General features: G+C 35.6%; 1 protein-coding gene across 1 annotated transcript in view; it reads right to left on the bottom strand.

The window, feature by feature from the left end:
* ADAMTS6 (ADAM metallopeptidase with thrombospondin type 1 motif 6) overlaps window positions 1-20,503 on the bottom strand; it is a 221,523-nt gene that overhangs the window by 133,535 nt on the left and 67,485 nt on the right. Inside the window, 1 exon segment of the mRNA XM_014452423.2 lies at window positions 2,368-2,411. Within this exon segment, the coding sequence (XP_014307909.1) occupies window positions 2,368-2,411 (44 nt within the window).

The following is a 20,503-nucleotide window of genomic DNA, read 5'->3' as shown; positions in this document are numbered from 1 at the left end:
GCATCTGATATAAAATTGTTAACTCTACTAAAAGGACAACTTAAGAAAGAACATATTTTGGAAATAACTACTACTTGTTGAAAATATAAAGGTAAATCTTAACTAAAATGAAAGAATAATTTAAATGCTACTGTATTTTCACAACCCCCCACTATTTTCTGTATTCCTATAAAATCGAAGCTGTCAAAGTTCTTATGTGTGATTGTGTTAATAGGGGTTTGATTACTATTTGGGTCATTTAGATTTCCTCAGTTTGATGGCCACAGTTTGCACCCTTAAATCTACTTAGCTAGGTTAAAATTGGTTGTCAGAAGTACTAAGTAAGCAAGAGAATATACAAGTATCAGCACAAAACCAACATGAAAGTCACTAGCATGGCCATTCAAAAAGAAAAAACTGATCACTTATGTACTGATAATATATTTTCCACATAAGGTCAACACGTGTGTGTGTGTGTGTGTGTGTGTGTGTGTGTGTATAATATATAATATATATATATTATATATATATATACTTTATTCAGTTTTCACTATGAGACAGTATAAAAATAATTTAGAATGATTTAAATTTTGAAAATTTTACGTTGAGCTTGAAAATGCATTGGCGTGTATTGATTCTAGAAATTAGTAAACTATAAAAATTTGAACACATTATTTTGAAAAATGTGAAAGGAGAGGGGGGTAGGAAAACACCTCAAATCTACTTTAATAAAAATGACAATAAAAGTTCTAAACAGTGTTATTACTGGGACAGTGTTCTTCAATGTCCCAATGAAGAACATATCTCAATGTAAATAATCTATCTTCAAAAAGCAGAACAGGATATGTGTACATATACATACATACATTCTAGTTTGTACCTTCTTTGAGGCTTACTGTCTACTGTACTTAAAGTTGATTAAGTACTTGGTAAATGCTTACAGAATTTGAACAATAATAGAAAAGGTAAGTTAGTATAATCTTCACATTAAATAATAACAGCTGTTCATTTTTATACTACTTCTTTACTACACACCTTTATATTTTCTTACTTATTTTAACAACGTCCCTGTAGCAGAAGGACAGATCCTACTTCTATTTCATAGATAAAGAAATTGAGGGACAAAGAGCTAAATAAACTATGAGAGGCAATGCACTGAAACTGTCAAAACCAGGCGTTCATGTCGGATTCAGGATCCCTTCCATTGGATTACATTGGTCTTGTTAACCTAAAATACATCAAATAAAATCTTTTTGATGAGAGCTCTTTCTGCATTATGCTTTTTAAGAAAACTTCTCAACTAGCAAACTTCTCCACTGTAATACTCATCCTTCGCTAATTGAGATTTCTTCTTTAACCATAAATCCTGAGGGAAATGAGGTCGGAGAAGACTGAAAGGCAGGTAAAACCATCAAGAGAAATTTTAATCTCCAAAGAGATGATTCACTGAACACCCCAGGAAGTTGGGTAATACTTTTTCTCCCCCACTCCTATTTTAATTTGATCTTAAAAAATTCTTATGAGGCGCATAGGAGTAGATTTTAAAATTATTCCTTGACAGGTAAAAAGATTGAGATTTGTCATGGAGAAACTAGAGAATTCACCTTCAGTTGCTTAACTTCTGAGTCTTTTAAAAGTCTCTTGACACTAAAAAATTATCATTAAAAAGTCCCTATTTCTTAACATAACTCTATTTGCTTAAAATTTATTTTACTTGAAGTTAATGTAGTTAACTTTTATCAGTATGAAGTTATGATCTGCAACAAAATGTGATTTTTTAAATTCTAGATTATTACAAAACTGTTTTTTAAAAAACAAATGATTTGGGGGGCACACAAGAAATATAATTGTATCCTCTCTACTACTATCTGTAATATTTTACAAAGTTGTTCTTTTTTGTTCAGGTACTAAAAATTTCCAATAATATCATAATTTATGGGGATATAGTATTTCCATCAAATTGCACCACTCCCCCCACCCCACCCCCGCAAAAAAACCTGCTCTCAATGCTTCTTCCTTAAGTATCTCCAAAATGGTTTTTGCCTTTCCTTTCCTTGCCTGAAATTTAAAGATGCTGGCTGCTTTCATTTGCTCTCAAACTCCTTGGTATTTTTGGAAAATACATTACAGAAATGGATTATATAAAAATGAGTGGCAACTTCTGATTTGTCATTATTGTTTGATGATTTTTAATCATCTTCTAAGTTGTTTTTAATCATCATTCTACTTGTTTCCTAGTAGGTGACATATCCACAAAGGTCAGGTTTAACAATTTATAGGAGTCATTTCAGATGTGTCAGAAAGGAAAATGACCAAATTAACAATAAAGAGCAAAGCCACTGGACCAAAGAGACAATTTGAACTACCCTCCTTTTATAAAACACTTACCCAGTGTTCCACAGGGCTTATTTTTATAAGTGCAGATATCATATCTATAGAGGAGAGAGAAAAAGAGACGAAATTTGTAATCTGATCAAATTTTTTACATGTTTTCATATATTCATCACACTTTTTTTTCTTGGAGCTTTGGTTGTCAGACCACAATCAGTGCAATTATGAGCAGCCAGCTGGAGTGTTGGCATTTTCAGCACTCTGGGGGACACTGCCGGCTGCTCTACACTCACAGCCTCTGGCTACAAGCCAGCAGGACACCTGCCAGCAAGAAAGAAAGGTTAAAGTGGATTTTTGTAATTACAAGTTCCGTAAAATCATCTACCTTACTGTCTTGAAGCTAGAATACCTTGTCTGCAGATTGCTACTGCTTCTACAAAAAGCAAACAGGTAGTTTTTTAATTCCCAATCTTTTTTGAACCTGCTGGAATATTTTCTTATTATAGCCACAGACAGTAGTTTATACTTCTGAGCTACAAGCACCATTTGGTGTTCATTCAACTTGAACAGGCGTTCTTATTTAATTAAATAAAAACCAGAGCAATAAAGCAATTGAAATAAAATTGATATCGCATAGTTTTCCTTGTTATATAACAGCAATTTTGCGTGGCTAAAATGCAAATATTTTAAGAGATTTTTATAAACAGCTAAATAAATAGCTCACTAGGAAGCTTTCCTAATGTTGCTCAGACTTATTCGGACGCTGTGTTGCATTATAACGCAATACAAATGATGTCGCTCATAAAGCAACGTTGCATATTTTAAAATAGGTTGCATTTAGAATGCTAAATCAATATTGATGTAAACATTTATTTTTAAGCATTTTAAAAATATTCTTTCAAACTTATTTTTAAAATATAATACATGTTTCTAAAGTGAGAATAAAAACTACATTTTAAAAGACTGAGTATTTTTATTTGCCTATGTTTTAGACTAGAAGTAAAAAGCTTTTTAGTTAAAAAAGAAAATTTCACAAACTGCAGGAAAATCCACGTTGTAAAAAGTTCTCATTTATTGTATATAATGGTTAGTCCACATTACTGGGGGAACGGTTTAGTAATTAATCCCTTAGTCACCTCTTCATCTTCATCTTGTTCAAACTCTACAAATGTTTCCTTACATTTGATCTTGTATAACTTTTCTATTTTGACCATTCACACACTCATCCTCTCTCTTCCCTTGTAACTGGTAAACCAATAGGTTGTAGTATCTGGTACACTCTTGAGTGTAAGATATAGACAGGGCACTTGTTGTATTTACCAAAGCATCAGAAAGTATATCCTGGGTGTCAAAATCAATTTATCTTACGATCATACTGTATAAATGCCTATGATGTTACATAGAAACAACCCATACCAGCAGTGTTCAAGAAAATGTAAACAAAGACTTTTCATAAAGAGTAAAGCAGATAAAAATGTTTAAGCAGAATCTATTTCCAAATCCTCAACTTCCACGTGTCCTTTTCCTACAACTGAACTGCCTGAGAATGCACCTGTAAACCACCAATTTACCTTTCGTCTTTGCCTTTCACAACTGCACTGCTTCTACTTTACAAAAACAAAAAAAAAGAACATACTTCTCACCCATCCCAATCCTTGTTATGGTATATTGCTCCTAGGTGTACAAGCCTCCGAAGCATAATGCAAAGGAATAATTCAAGAATTCATGATTCAAGAATTCATGGATCCTGGGGCATAATCTCTTACAAAGCAAGAAATTGAAGGGTGTAATGCTTATTTCATCCTGGCAAGACTCTTTCTTTATACCTGTCTGTCTGGTTGCTTATAAGCCAGTCTATATATCCCTCTCACAATTAGAACTCAGATGTGACATTGTCATGGAGTGTTTTAGCATTTTCATTTGAACTAAAAAATAAAGCCAGGCTTGTTTTTGACAGACAATTAGTCTGACTTACCTAAGTAGTTTGGCAATGAGGACTGACTTAGCCAATTAGATTACATGGTGAACATTTTTCATGACTCAATGGAATAGGCAACTCCAAAGTTGTGACAATATGCTTTATTTAAAGCATATATACATCATATCGTATGTTTTTAACTAGTCTCTGTAGCTACGTAAGCTTATGATTAAATAAGTATTTTTATATATCAACTTTATAATGTGCAAAGTGGTACATCATTTTTCAAAATTATTTTAGTAGTCAAATAAAGCAAAATGTTTGAAGATCACAGACAAATACAACTTATATTTCCACCTCATAGCAGTCTTTTCTCACCTCCTCTCATTGCTCTCATGCTGCCTACACCTTTTATGTTACACTTCTGATGAATATTATTTCATTCTATCATGACTGCCCAAAATACCTGCATAAAGGCTAAAGCCATCAACAAATAATGCAGACTAAAGTATCTTAGACTAAGGTAATTCTATTTGCATTTTCCTCAGCTTTCCCCAATCCTCTGATGTACTTGCAGAATTCTCTACAGGATATTCTATAGGGAAAAGCCATGCCATTCCTTTTTGGCTTTTGTATTCAATTCAATTCACACTGTATCCTTCTGTATTCGATATTCAGAGAGAGCAATTATTGCTTTCTATGCATTATCTTTAATACCAAGCACCGAACAGCAACATTTTTACATTCATTTGTTCATATGTGGTTTTGCTATCATATGCCCAGGTGGCATATACTAGAGTCTAAACATAGATAAATAAGTTAGTTGTGTTCTATTTGGGAAAAGACACATAAGCAGGTGAGTTATAAAATATTGTGGAAAGATGATTAAATAAATGTTTTAAAAGTTAAACTTACACACAATAGAGTCAATACTCATTAGCCTCTATAATGATGATTATTGTCATAGTCAAGTTATATACAAAATGCTTTGGAAATACAGAGTAAGGAGTGGTTACACAATAGCAAACTAGGAAACAGATTCATTTAGGACATAACACAGATTTTTAAGACTTAGACAGATAAAATAAAAAGTAAAGGTATTCCAGGCAGAGAACGGAATAATCAAAGTGGCAGAGTCTGGAAAGGTTAAGATGTATGCAGGCAACTATGAGAAGCTGAAACATTGACTAGAGAGGCTGAAACATTGACTGTACAGGTCAATTATCAGACAATGAATTGAGAGAGTTGGTGCTGGGGGGACAGATGACTAAGTACCTTGAATGCCAAACCAGATTTGTGTTTTTCTACTGGCAAAAACTTAGAAAATAGCTTGCAAAATAGGGGAAAAAATGGTTTAAGTATATTTATATGAGTGTGTACATAAGTTTGTATTCAGATAAAAGTCTGGGAGAATTATGGTGGTGACCTAAGGAAGAGGTGGGAGATTAGGGAGAACATAATGGTTTTTATTCTATTGTATACATTTCTATGTAACCAATATTAATCAGAACGTGTTTTAGCTATGCCTGTCTCTGACAATCAACACACACACAAAATAAATTGATAATTAGACTAATGAATGTTTAATAAATATTGAAAATGCGTTTTTCATTAAAGAAAGAAATTAGTGGTTTTCAGACTGGCCAAAAGATTATAGAGGCATGCCCCCATTCTGCATGAATCAGACAAGGATCCACCAAACTTTGTAGGCTGCACACTTAGGTAAAGCCTCCAAGATTGTCTTGTGTGTCCACTCATTGGTTTGGAGGATCCCGGTGCCAGATGACAAATACAAGAGTAACAGAATTCTTTTTTTTTTTCCTGCCCACTCTCCACTCCCTTGAAGCAAATCAATCTCTAAAAAATCTTGACCAACCCAGATGTGTCCGGAGCTCTGAAAGTTAGGCCAGGCTACAAAGTACAGTGGAGTCCTAAGAAGTGATAGAAAAGCTGAAATATAATTTAAAAAGGTTCTCTGCTTTCTGAATTTTGATCACTATGGTACTTGTTTTGTTTTCTCTACATGAAAGAATAATAAAGGCCTCTGGGCAGATAAAAAAAGAACTAAGAAACATGATCTTAGGCAATCCACACAAAGATAGGTACCTAAAGGAAATCAGGGTTCTGCTTTTGGATGAGATGACTGCACACATTGTCATTCCCTTGCCCTTAATTCATAATGTAGAACTGACTAAGATCAAAACCACAGAGGCTGGTTGAGTATCTGTTACTATAGCACTGGTACGCTTTTCTGCTGTACTTTCAACTCTAATTTCCTAATCATTTTTGGTTAGGCATGACTAACAAAAGAAACTGACCAAAACATGTAATTAAATTCCATTTTAAGGTCTGCAAAATATAGCACTACCTTACAATGATGAAATACCTGGATGGTTTCTTAAAACCTTTTCCAAAAACTACATTCCATTCTTATGTAAGAGCAACAGTCATTACAAAGAATCATTCCTTTCAGTGATTTAGTTTTAAAACGGAATGAATCAAAATCTAAACTTTGAGACTCATTCGTTTAACAGTGAGTCACAGACTTACTTCCAAACAGAACGTCCTAGGTACTGTGCTGTCTCATCTGTACTCTTAGAGATGGTGGTAAAAGCCGAGTGATGGTGACACAGCAATTTTCTGCTTTTCTTTTTTACATTCACTGAGGCACCGGAATTATGAAACTTACTTCATTTATAAAAACAATTGTAATATAATAGTACAGAAAAAATTATTCACTTCCTAGCTGTCCTCACCCCAAATCCACATCCTTCTTGCATACAAAATACATTCATTCCATCCCAACAACCTTAACTCATCCCAATAAACTTAACTCAACCCACAGAAGTCTTCACTCATTTCAGAATTTACTCTAAAGTTGAGAGTCTCCTCTAAGTATCATCTAAATCAGATATGGGTGAGACTCTAGGTACAGTTCATTCTGAGGCAAAATTCCTTTTTATCAGTGAACCCGTAAAACCAGAAAAGCTATGTATTTCCAAAATGCAATGGTGGGACAAATAGAGGTTGGACATTCTCATTCCAAAGAGAAGAAATCAAAAGAAAGAAAGAGGTGATGGGTCCCAAGTAAATCCAAAACCTAGCATAGCAAATTCCATTAGATCTTAAAACTCTAGAATAATCCTCTTCGGCTGATGCTCTGCCCTCTGAACCCACTGAGGTAGCAGCATCACCACATGACTTTGTGGGTGGCCCACTCCTTCAGCTTGGCAGCATGCTGCCCACAGGGCTCTCCAAGGTGGAGGAAGACTTGTCTCCAAGGACACACACTCTGGGCCTGTGGTGAGAGCAGTAGCCCTGATGATCTCTGAACTGCCTTTGGGGTCCTACTTTCTTCTTTTGGAAAGTATAATGTATGTTCACAGCCTTCCTTTATTCCCTCCTATTTTCTCTCCTCTAGTCCCAGTTTCTCCTGGTATAATTCCATCACTATGGAAGGCTCTGTTCAGATGGCTGATTATTTCTACAGTTCATACCCACACTGATCTCCTTATCAAATACAGTCAGCCAGCCACACCCTTAGTGCTCTCTCCCGAATGTACCTCCTCATTTTTTGCAATATGAACAGGGTGAGATTTTCCAAATCTTTACGTTCCAGTTCTTTTTGCTCAACATTCTCTCTTTCAATACATTTCTTCTTTTCACACTTTACTATAAGCGGTCAGGAGGAACCAACACTTTGCTTAGAAATCTCCTCAGCTCAATATCCAATTTCTCATCGCTCACAAGTTCAACCTTCCACAAAACATTAGAACGTGGACATAATTGAGCCAAGTTCTTTGCCAGTTAGTAAGAACCACTTTTTCTCCATTATACAAAAAACATATTCCTAGTTTCTAACAGACATCACCAACCTGACCTTTATCACCCATATTTCTACCAACATTTTGTTCATGATTACTTGTGTATTCTATAAGATGGAAGCTTTCTCTACAGCTCTCCTCTTTTCTCTCTGAGCTCTCACCAGAATTGCCTTTTTAAAAATTTTTTTTATTGATTTCAGAGAGGAAGGGAGAGAGATAGAAACATCGATGATGAGAGAGAATCATTGATAAGCTGCCTCCTGCATGCCCACACTGGGGATCGAGCCCACAACCCGGGCATGTGCCCTAACCAGGAATCAAACCGTGACCTCCTAGTTCATAGGTCAACGATGCTCAACCTACACCAGCCAGGCCAGAATTGCTTTTTAAAAGTACCTTCATAGCAATCGTGGCTTCTTCTAGCATGCATTTCGAAATTCTTCCAGCCTCTACTCCTTATCAAGTTCCAAAAATTCCCATTTTTAGGTACTTGTTATAGCAGTACCCCACTCCTCAGTACCAATTGCTGAATTAGTCAGCTTGGGATTCTATAACAAAATACCATAGGTTGGTTGGCTCAAACCACAAACATCTATTTCTCATAGTTATGGAGGCTAGGAAGTCCAAGATCAACACACGGACAGATTTGGTGTCTGGTAACGGGCCTCTTCCTGAAACAATTTAAAGATTATCATTCATTGTGGGGATCTCACCCGGCCCACTTCTCTAGCCTTAAATCCACCTCTGTTCCCTCTCTGCAAACTCAAGCCATATTTGCCTTCTTTCGATTCCTGAACATACCATGTTTCCTCTCATCTCATGAACTTTGACCTTGCTATTCCCTCCATCTGAAACACTTTTCTATCGACTCCACTCTCTTTGCTAGGTTACATACTACTCTTTGCACTGCTCAATGCACTTTCTCAAAGTCTTCCCTGACTAGATGAGGTTCCCCTAATAAATACTTGTTGAGCTCCCTAAAATTTCCCTTCATAGCTCTTATCAGACTGGTAAGTTCATGCATGTGTCTTTCCCACTAGATTGCAAATTCTTTGACATTAGGGACTCGTCTATTTTGTACACTCCTGTATCCCAGGACCTAGTACAATGCCTGGAGCACAGTAGGTGTTCAGTGTCTATAGAATGAATTCCCTCTAAAAATGTTCTAGCCGTTTATGCTTCCATAAACCCATTTCCCAATACTTCTGTCAACAATAGTAAGAAAGTTATTTTAAAAGCATCAAAACTCAGTTAGATAATGAAGTTCCTGTGTGTTTGTCAGGAATGCAAAAATTATTTAAAGGTAGATTTATAATATAGGATTGCCTTGGTATGTAGATAATGAAATATGCTGGTTTCACGCAAAATTTATATACTAGCAGACTCATTCTTATTCATGGATTTAAAAATTAAACCACTTTTTCAACAAATATTTACTGAAAGCTTATCATGTATTGGCATAAGGAAAAACATGAACAAGGCTAACATAACCCCTCATCTTAAGAAGCTTAGAAACTTTTCTAAGATCAGTAAAGGTTCATCAGGCATTACCAAAAAGAGAAAATGTTTTCACACTTTTACACCACTGGAGTACAATTAATTGGACTGAACTTTGGTCATTTTGGAGTTATTTTTGTATCCTCCTTTTCCTTTGTTCTTTCACATGAAATGGATAATTTTTCTCAGTGTAGGTATATTCATCCTCTTAATTTCAACCCTATTTACAACTTCTTAATATATATCCTTAAGTATCTCTTGTTGAGTTTAATGCAAATAGCCTTTACCAACTGTGTATTATAGAGAGTTTATCACTAAATCAGAACTCTGCTCATGCTGTTCTCTCACCCAAAATTGCAACTGTCTCCAAAAACCTAAACACGTTTGGTTGGAGTTCAAGACCCCCTCAAAAATCTGGCTTACTTCTCCCTAGACATGTTCTCTACCCTAGCCAAATCTGACTGAATACTCACCACTCTAAAAATATCGTGATCTTCCCTGTTCCCATGCCTTGTATGTGTACTATCCTCCTCCCATTTTATTGTGAAAGTTTAGATATCACTTAAGCTCAGAGCAAATACATCGTTCATGAAACCCAAAATGATTCCTTCTCTAATTATTCATGTGTTTCACATTGTTTTATATCACAATTACTTACATAAACCTCATTTTCTTCCCAAAAACCATTATCAGTATTTAGGGAATATAATAACACCTGACTATCACAAGAAGATGATGAAGAAAATGACGACGTAGAGGTGGAAGTGGAGGAGGAGGAGGAGGAGGAAAGCAATGACAAAAAAACAATGACTATGAGAGTTTAAATGGGTTTCTGATCCCTGGGGAATTTATATTTCTCATTATAAAATTATTAAATTGTCTTCAGACTATGATTAAGTTTTTCATGTAGTTTAGCTACAGGGAAGAAAAGTGCTAATTATGCTAACTTGTATACTCTAGTCCCGTAGTCGGCAAACCACAGCTCGCGAGCCACATGCGGCTCTTTGGCCCCTTGAGTGTGGCTCTTCCACAAAATACCACGTGCGGGTGCGCACATAAAGTGAGATTGAAACTTCGTGGCCCATGCGCAGAAGTCGGTATTTTGTGGAAGAGCCACACTGAAGGGGCCAAAGAGCAGCATGTGGCTCGCGAGCTGCAGTTTGCCGAGCCGCAGTTTGCCGACCATGGCTCTAGTCCATTGTCAACTATATTTTTCATTGTAAATTAATAATGAGTGGGACATTTTTATTTCTAATTATCAGTTTCAAGAGTTTGGTTAATTTTAAGTGTATCTTTAAAATAGATGTGCATGCTGACAAAAAATCAGCTTTTGAAATCTCCAAGGGTAAGGGCCAAGTTCTAGAGTACATTAAATTCACCTAATTAATCAATGCCACCCTGAGAGATATATGTCTCCTTTAAGGGGTAAATAACAAGAATCCCAATATTCCCTTTTGCTAGATGAACAAGCACACCATGTATTTTTAATATTAAAATATTTACAACAATTACAGCACCTAGAACAAAGATATATACAAATTTTTAATAAAAATAGCTGGTTTCCTAAGAAATAAAATAATTAAGTTTTGTTTGTTGCTTAAAAAACAAATTACTTCCCTATAAAAAAATATAACTTTCTCTAGTATTGTATTTAGTGTAAACTATATTTAACATCAACATGTAATGGAAATGCTTTATAAACAGTGAAAATTTGTTTGTCTTTTTATATTGTTTATAATAAAAGGACAGTTTATAGAAGTAACTTTACTTACTTTATTACATCTAAAAAATTTTTTCTAAATTTTTACTATAGCATCTTTTTAGTTTTACAGAACATGCAGACCACAACAGCTCTTTGCCTTCAAATAAAATACACAGCTTATTTTGTCTTCCTGCTCAAAAACCTCAAAACCAAAGAAGCTATTTAAAGGAAAAGCATAATATACATGTAGGGCATTGCTCAACAAGGAGAAGAATTTTTCTATTGTTAGTATATAGGTCTTTTAAACCTAGCCACAAACAACCAATGCTATGGCTTTGTTAGGCAGTATGTTGGTAGTTGATTTGCAAAGATGAATAATTTTTATTTATGGTCAGACAAACTACTTAAGAACATTGATTTTGAAATTCTGACTGCATTTTTGCATTTTTAAAATGCACACGAAGGAACTACTGTTAGAGAAAACACCACCACAGGACTTTATCATTTGTGATATATATGTAAAGCTAAAATCTAAAATAACAATATATTTAAACTTCAACATAATCATTTCTTTTTATTGATATTTACCACCAAATCAATGAACAAGCAACAGCTGTCAATTGTCCTCTAAAGCCTGATCTAAGAGAAAGTGGAGCGAGAGGTCATATGGACTCTTCCTCTGATTTAATGGAACATCACACTATACTGTCTTATTAACAGAATTGACTATAACTCCAATTAGACACATTTCCATAGGACTGATCATAGTCAGAATTTATTGATCAACTGTTAATTTTTCTCAGTAAAGAATTTTCTAATTCTTTAGCACCTAATGAGCTACTAAGTGATAAATGCCCCAAATGCCCTTTGAGTAGTTTGATGTTATCAACAAGGATCTACAGTGTTACCAAAGTCTTCACATGTCCCACAGTCACTTATTCTAACATTCTAAGTGTAAAATTTTCTCATATCTAATCTAAATCCTTCATGCTACAGGTTAAGTTGATTACTTTTTGTTTGACCTTCAGTGAAGATTAAGAACATCTGGTCTCCATCCTTCATGCATAAATTAAATACCTCTTCTCTTCTCTAGAATAATAATAATCTCTACTACTTAACATTTTTTCATTTAGGTTTCTTTTTCAACCCTTTAATCATCTTTGTGGTCCTCCTCTGAACTTTCTCCAAGTTCACCATGTCCTTCTTAGTGGTGGAGCCCAGAACTCAAAACAATGCTTTCATAAGGCTCTGACCAGTGACAAGTACAATGGGAAAATTATCAAGTTTCCTACATTCTTGATTCTTATTTATGTGACCTTGTGCTGCGTTTGCTTTAACCACAACAGTACATTGTTAACTCATACTAATCTTATTATTCCCTTACTGCTAAGGGGATTTCCAACTCTACTTAAACATAGTCAGTTACTCATTTTTTGGATTTTTGCTATTTTTCCTCTCTAACCATACTGCATTACATTTGTCCCCGACTATATATATTTCATTATCCTATTTTCTACCCAATATTCCAATTTGCAAAATTAGTTTAGTCTAACAAAAATAATGTGAACCTGGCTGGTGTGACTCAGTGGTTGAGTGTCGACCTATGAACCAGGAGGTCACGGTTCAATTCCTGGTCAGGGCATATGCCCGGTTTCAGGCTCGATCCCCAGTAGGAGGCATGCAGGAGACAGTTGGTCAATGATTCTCTCTCATCATTGATGTTTCTATCTCTCCCTCTCCCTTCCTCTCTCTCTAAAATCAATAATAATATTTTTTAAATAATAATAATAATAAGATGAGCCCTGTATGGTATAGCTCAGTTGGTTGGGGCATTATCCTGTACACCAAAGGATTGTGGGTTCGATTACTGGTCAGGGCACAACCTAGGTTGAGTGTTAGATCTCCGGTCAGGGTGTGACAGGAGATTATCTATCGATGTTCCTCTCTCACATTAATGCTTTCTCTCTCTCTCCCTCTCTCTTCTTTATCCTTCTTGCTAAAAAAAAATCAATAAACATATCCTAGGGCAAGGATTAATAATAATAATGTGATATAAGGCATCGATGCCTCTTATCATATTTTTCTCCCATTGCAATTGCCAATAATTTATTAAGAATATTAAAACACTTAGTCATTACATGTCTACTAGTATAAGAAGGGCTTAAGTGTTCTAGAAAAACTGAGTGCCAGAATTCATTACCCTCTGAAAAGGTATGATTATGATTGTGGAGGCCTTGCTAAATTTGCTCCATCACTTTCAGGTCCCAGCCCAACACGAACAATCTCAAGGACTAGAGGGTATAAGGTAGGAATAACCAAAATGCTTCCAAAACTTCATAGTCTCAAAGAGCTAGATTAAAAATTTTCCAATATATTGACCAGTTTTCTTTGCAGAAAACAATGAAAGCTTGTAGGATCACAGTATATTATAACTATTTGGGTTACCTTGCTCTACTAGTTCTTCTATTCTGTTAATAACCAAATAAGATTTGTTTAAGTTTACTGATAAATATCAAAAAAAGCATTTTAATAATAACCTGATTATATGTGAAGCTATGCCAGATAAAATACCAAGGAAGTTAAAAATGACCTGGTTTCCACTGTGTGGGAACTAGATATTTAAACATTACTAACATGGACGTATATATAGCCATACAAAATCCATCAAGTTATCTATTGCTATCACACAGACATGAATTATATATCATACATAGTTCAAGAATAAATGCACTTAAGAGATGGAAGACAAGGATCAGTACCTAACTGCCATGGAGAAAAAAGTAATCATGGTGTTCTATGCTCCCTATGAACAAAACTGTTCCAGCCAGCTTTTAAAAATATCTAGTGAAGTCTAATATCACTCTCTACAAAGTGTAGAAGCAAAAGATGTATATAAGTGAGAAAGCAAGAAACAAAGTTCTAATGTTTAATGGTAACCAAAAGAGGAACTGAAAATGATTAAACATATTAGAAAGATGGGCATACAGCCAGTGGTTTAAATCAGTGAAATTATTAGCCACAAAAGAAGCAAATAAAAGAGAATGTCTAAAATAAACAAATCAAAAAATTGTCATAAAATCATATTATTTAGAAATAGAGATAAATGCCAAGAAATAGCATCAGGGAAGGGATGGGGAAAGAGACTGTTGCTTATTACCCTAATAATATATTATTTTGGTGTTAAAAAAAAATTCTGTTCTATGCAAGGTTGATTAAAACACAACCCATGGCCAAAAGAAATTTAGAATAGATTAGATGACAACAATATAAATAAATATTAATATAAGGCAGAGTATTCAATAATCATAGGAAGCTATTAATGGTTTTTCTTAGTTTAAAAATGTACAGGAATTTCCAGGTACACTATATATAATTTCTATTCTCTTATAATTCATTTGTGTATACATGAAACTTAGGATCTCTCTTTTTTTAATAGTTGATATTATTTTTATTACATGGGACATCATGGAAACCAGGATATCATTATATGTTAATAACAGTAACATTGGAAATGTAAAAGCAGTACATACATTTAATAAGTACCTATGTTTCTATAGAAATTATACCGAGACATCCTTAACTTGGAGCAGAATATATATAATACAATGGTTCTCCAATTTTAGCCTGCATCAGAATTACCCAGAGGACTTGTTAAAACGGATTGCTTAACTCAAACCCCACAGCTTCTGATTCAGCAGGTCTGCAGCAGGGTCCAATAATTTGTATTTCTAATAACTTTCCAGTTAATGCACAGGCTGCTAGTCCAGCAGTCAAACTTTGAGAAGCATTTATAGAGAAATTTTAAAAGTTCAAGTTCACTGCAATATTGTTTTTTGAAATACATAACATGTGTATGCTTAATAGACTTATGGTTCTTCAAAAACACCAGTCAGTTTTAACCGAGAGGCCAATTTGTGAACTGAATACATAAAATGTGTATGCCTAATATATCTATGGTTCTTCAAAAAGACAGTTTTAAATCAGAGGCCCATTTATGAACTGTAAAGAAAGAGATCAAAAGAAATTAGTGCCAGGGAGAAAATAGAAGCAATTCCTTTTATGTAGAAGACTCATCTTTTTTTTTTTTAATTCTTTACTGTTTCAAATATTACATATGAATCCCTTTTCCCCCATAGACCTCTCCCCACTCATTCCCACCCCCACCCCCAGCACATGCCCTCACTCCCCCTACTGACTGAGTCAATGGGTTATGCTTATATGCATGCATACAAGTCAGTTGGTTGATCTCTCACCGCCCCTCTCCCCCCTCCACCCTCTCAGCTCCCCCCCCAACCCCCACCCCTGCCCGACTTCCCCCTGGAAACTTAGCATCTCTTATCTTGATTCCACTTCCAATTAAAAAACAGGGTAACATTGCTATCATCAGTTGAAGAATGCTGTCTTTCAAATAATCTTAGTGATAATAAAACTACTTCTCATAGCCTGAAAGACTCTAAATGATCTGGCCTTGCCTACCTCTTCAGTACTATGTTCCTTCTCACTCATCATGAACTGACCACAACAACCTACTTTCCCAAACATGCAAGTCTTATTTCAACCTGAGGATTTTTCCCTAGATCTTCAAATGAATGATTGAAACTTACCCTATTGGTATATATCTGCATTCCATAATCAGTGCCATAGTAACAACAGGCTGAACATTATATTGTTATCTACAATGCATGTAGTGGCCTAAAACATTGCTTGTATTAAAGAATTGACTTAAAATACATGACATTTGTATAAAATGTTAATAGTCCCCATAGAAATTTTCCCACTTAGACCTCACAACAACCATCATGGTATAGGAACCAAAAAGGTATTATTTTCATTCTATGCTTGAGTAAACTGAGATTTACAGAAGTTAAATAACTTACCTAAAACCATATGGTTACTAAGTGCGATTCTAATCCACCAGTTTTGAAAAATAGTGTATTGCCCTTATCATTTGTTGAAGGTAACAAAAAGAAAACTTTTACTTTTGAAAGGGAGGAAATGTGAAGATTCTTGTCCCGTGTTTGAATCACAATGGAGCACTGTGTAAACATGAATTGTCACTATTCTTTAGTTACTAGTTAAATAAAATGACTATGATATGGCCATAGCCGGTTTGGCTCAGTGGATAGAGCATTGGCCTGCGAACCAAAGGGTCCTGGGCAAAAAATCGATGTGTTTCTCTCACATCGATATTTCTCTCTGTCTTTCCCTCTCCCGTCCACTCTCGCTAAAAATCAATGGAAAAATATCCTTGGGTGAGGATTTTAAAAAAAAATACTATGATATTTGCCAATAATTAACATTTGGAAAATGCTTAAATGGTCTTAGATTAAAAACTGTGATGTTACTCAAATTCCATATATGTGTGTATTTATTCATTTTTTCGGCAAATAACTAATGAGAACCTCCCACGTGCTGGGTACTGCTCTAGGTTCGGTGAATACAGCAGTGAACAAGATACATAAGGGAGAAACCAAGATGGCGGCATAGGTAAACACCGGAGTGCCTGCCTCGCACAACCACTTAAAAATACAAGTAAAAGATGGAACGGACATCACCCAGAATCACAGGAAGGCTGGCTGAGTGGAAATTCTACAACTAGAAAGAAAGAGAAAAGCATACCGAGACTCAGAGGAGCTGCGGTGCGGAAGTAAAATACAAAGGTGCGGAGGTGCATGTGGAGAGGGCTGGCGGCTGAGGGCGTGGTTGTCTTTTTCAATCGGGAGGGAGTCTCAGGCTCTGAGCTCCAGTTCCAGGCGAGTCTCTGGGGACCTAGACTCATACGGGAGAAGCAGGACTGTCTGGCATCAGTCGGAACTTGAGGGCAGCTTTCTCTCGGAGGTACTTGCAGCGATTGCTGGGACACTGAGAAGCGGGGCCTCTGAAGGCAGGACTGAGAGCAGCCATAACTGCTCGCTCCACCCGCCCTGTTGATCCCCTGGGACCCACCCCGCCCAATTCTTGCATGGAGGCATTTGCTGGATAGCCTCAGGCAGAGGCTAGATTAGCACCTCCCTAGAGCTCCAGGACAGAAGTTCTCCCACTGCAGACACAGCTGATTCTCACAGCCAATTGGCCTGGAGGTCAACCCCTCCCAGTGTTACTTACAACAATCAAGGCTTAACTACAACAAGACTGTGCACAAAGACCACAGGGGGGAGCACTAAGAGTGTCCTCCTCAGGTAATTGGGGAGGCTGAACCACTGGGCCCCAGAGGACACTTAGCACAGAAAACCACTTTATCAACACAAGGAAGCCTAAAAAATGCGGAGACAAAGAAACAGGACACAAATGACAGAAATGGAGGAAAGCAAACTGCTGGATATAGAGTTCAAAACCACACTTTTAAGGTGTTTCAAGAACTGTCTAGAAGCCGCCTATAAATTTAGTAAGACCCTCGAAAAGACTGGTGAGACCGCCAATAAATGTAGTGAGATCCTCAAGAAATCTAGTGAGACCCTTGATGTTGTGATAAAGGACCAACTAGAAATTAAGCATACACTGACTGAAATAAAGAATATTATACAGACTCCCAACAGCAGACCAGAGGATCGCAAGAATCAAGTCAAAGATTTGAAATACGAAGAAGCAAAAAACACCCAACCGGAAAAGCAAAATGAAAAAAGAATCCAAAAATACGAAGATAGTGTAAGGAGCCTCTGGGACAGCTTCAGGCATACCAACATCCGAATTATAGGGGTGCCAGAAGAAGAGAGAGAGCAAGAGATTGAAAACCTATTTGAAGAAATAATGACAGAAAACTTCCCCTACCTGGTGAAAGAAATAGACTCACAAGTCCAGGAAGCGCAGAGAACCCCAAACAAAAGGAATCCAAAGAGGACCACACCAAGACACATCATAATTAAAATGCCAAGAGCAAAAGACAAAGAGAGACTCTTAAAAGCAGCAAGAGAAAGAAAGTCAGTTACCTACAAGGGAGTACCCATAAGACTCTCAGCTGATTTCTCAACAGAAACTTTGCAGGCCAGAAGGGAGTGGCAAGAAATATTCAAAGTAATGAATGCCAAGAACCTACAACCAAGATTACTTTATCCAGCAAAGCTATCATTCAGAATTGAAGGTCAGATAAAGAGCTTCACAGATAAGAAAAAGCTAAAGGAGTTCATCACCACCAAACCAGTATTATATGAAGTGCTGAAAGGTATCCTTTAAGAAGAGGAAGAAGAAGAAAAAGGTAAAGATACAAATTATGAACAACAAATACACATCTATCAACAAGTGAATCTAAAAATCAAGTGAATAAATAATCTAATGAACAGAATGAACTGGTGATTATAATAGAATCAGGGGCATAGAAAGGGAATGGACTGACTATTCTTGGGGGGAAAGGAGTGTGAGGGATGTGGGAAGAGACTGGACAAAAATCGTGCACCTATGAATGAGGACAGTGGGTGGGGAGTGAGGGCGGAGGGTGGGGTGGAAACTGGGTGGAGGGGAGTTATGGGGGGGAAAAAAGAGGAACAAATGTAATAATCTGAACAATAAATATTTTTAAAAAAGATACATAAGGTTTCTATATCTTTGGCTCGTTACTTCTAAAGGGAGTTAGTTTCCTATGACAGATCTGAGTAATGTGAATTTTAATACTGTAAATATTAGAGCAAAAATATATGCAAAATAACTCAAAATCTCTATGGAAGAGTATTTAATCCTTTTCTTTCATTCAATTATTAAATGTTAAAAGTAATAAGTAATTAAATAATGTAAATTTACTTCTTTGGGAAAACCTAATAGGAAATATTAAGCCACTAAATATTTAATTTTATTCAACTAATTTATTTATAACTAGTTTACTATTTATTATGTATGTCAGACATTCTATCAAAATTCTTTTGAGCACCTATAATATACCAGTAAATATATACAAAAATATTCTAAATTTTAATAAAAATGTTTTATCTCTGTGAGATAATTCAGAAATTTTATGCTACATATGACTAATACATATAAATCTCACTGTCCTTTTTGGACTAGTTTCAAATGCAATGTTAATAACTTCTTCCAAATATGTTCTAATTTTCTTGTGTTTTATCTCTTCTACCATCTTTCTATACAAATATGACAAAAGCAAGATTCACCTCATCCAGGAAGCATTTTCTGCTGACTCTTCTGTTGATCTCTTTTGAGCTCCAGATGCACTTTAACTATCAGTTAATTACATATTACTCTATAATTTTTTACTGTTCCTTTTTCCATTTAATTTTATCTTTCCAACTAGTTTGTAAGCCTACTGAGAGCAGAGGCAATGATTTCTACTACTTCTGTATCCTTCTTAACAAGGTTCCAGCATTGATTCCAGTTCTAGAACCATACCACCCCTCACCTACTTGTATAACCTGTTTTCTCAGCTTTAAAATGGGGTAAATAATAGTAACTACAGCTCCTAAAATTGTGGATAAACTTGAGTACATCATATATACTGTACATATTAACACAATAAGTTTTTAATAAAATGTTATCAATGCTCTAATTATTATTGCTTTTGTTAATATGAATAAATATTGGTGAACTGAGTAGATTAATCCCACCCAGTAGTTAATGGGAATTGGTCTTTTGCAATTATGTTTCATAATACTAGCAACTTCTTTTTCTTTCATCTCTTTATTAAAACTTAATCACAAATTCCAGATTGCACATCAGTAAACTGCATAACTTTGCAATAACAATAACTCTTTTACTAAAGATTATGAAGCAATTAACAATATCCTACTTTCTGTAGATTCCCACTTAATTAAAGGCACAAAGCAGACATTGAAAGATGGTATTTGCAGTATTATAACGCGACTAATCGGAAGCTGGGAACTGCCTCACAGTTTATTCAGAATCTTCAACCAGGCTCTTCTTGGAGGCTGCTAACTAAGAAGTTATTAGCCTAATGTAGTTAGGATAAATGAAGTGTCAGGAAAGGTTTTGCGGCAAGTATGAAGGCCTATTTGGCTGGTAAATTTTCCCCATCTGCCAATTTAAAGAGTCCCCAACCTTTCTTCCAAAAACACTATTCTTTTAGTCTTGTGAGCACTGTAAAAGTAGTCAACTTTTTAAAAGAATAGTTATAAATCAAATTTGAAATCCCCAAAGTGCTCTTGCTGTTTGTTGGCCAAATCTAGTATATCTTCTAATTTTTTCCTCTCATTCCTTGCCACTTACATTGCTTCCAAGACTAAAAATGTTTCTGAGCAAAAATTCGAATGGCCATTCTTGTGGATTCATCATTATCCAAGGGTGTGTAGCAAT

The sequence above is a fragment of the Myotis lucifugus genome, unplaced genomic scaffold (assembly GCF_000147115.1).
Source record: "Myotis lucifugus unplaced genomic scaffold, Myoluc2.0 scaffold_0, whole genome shotgun sequence".
Lineage (NCBI taxonomy): Eukaryota > Metazoa > Chordata > Mammalia > Chiroptera > Vespertilionidae > Myotis > Myotis lucifugus.
The sequence above is the reverse complement of the archived record's forward strand: the minus strand, read 5'-3'. Positions and strand labels throughout refer to the sequence as shown.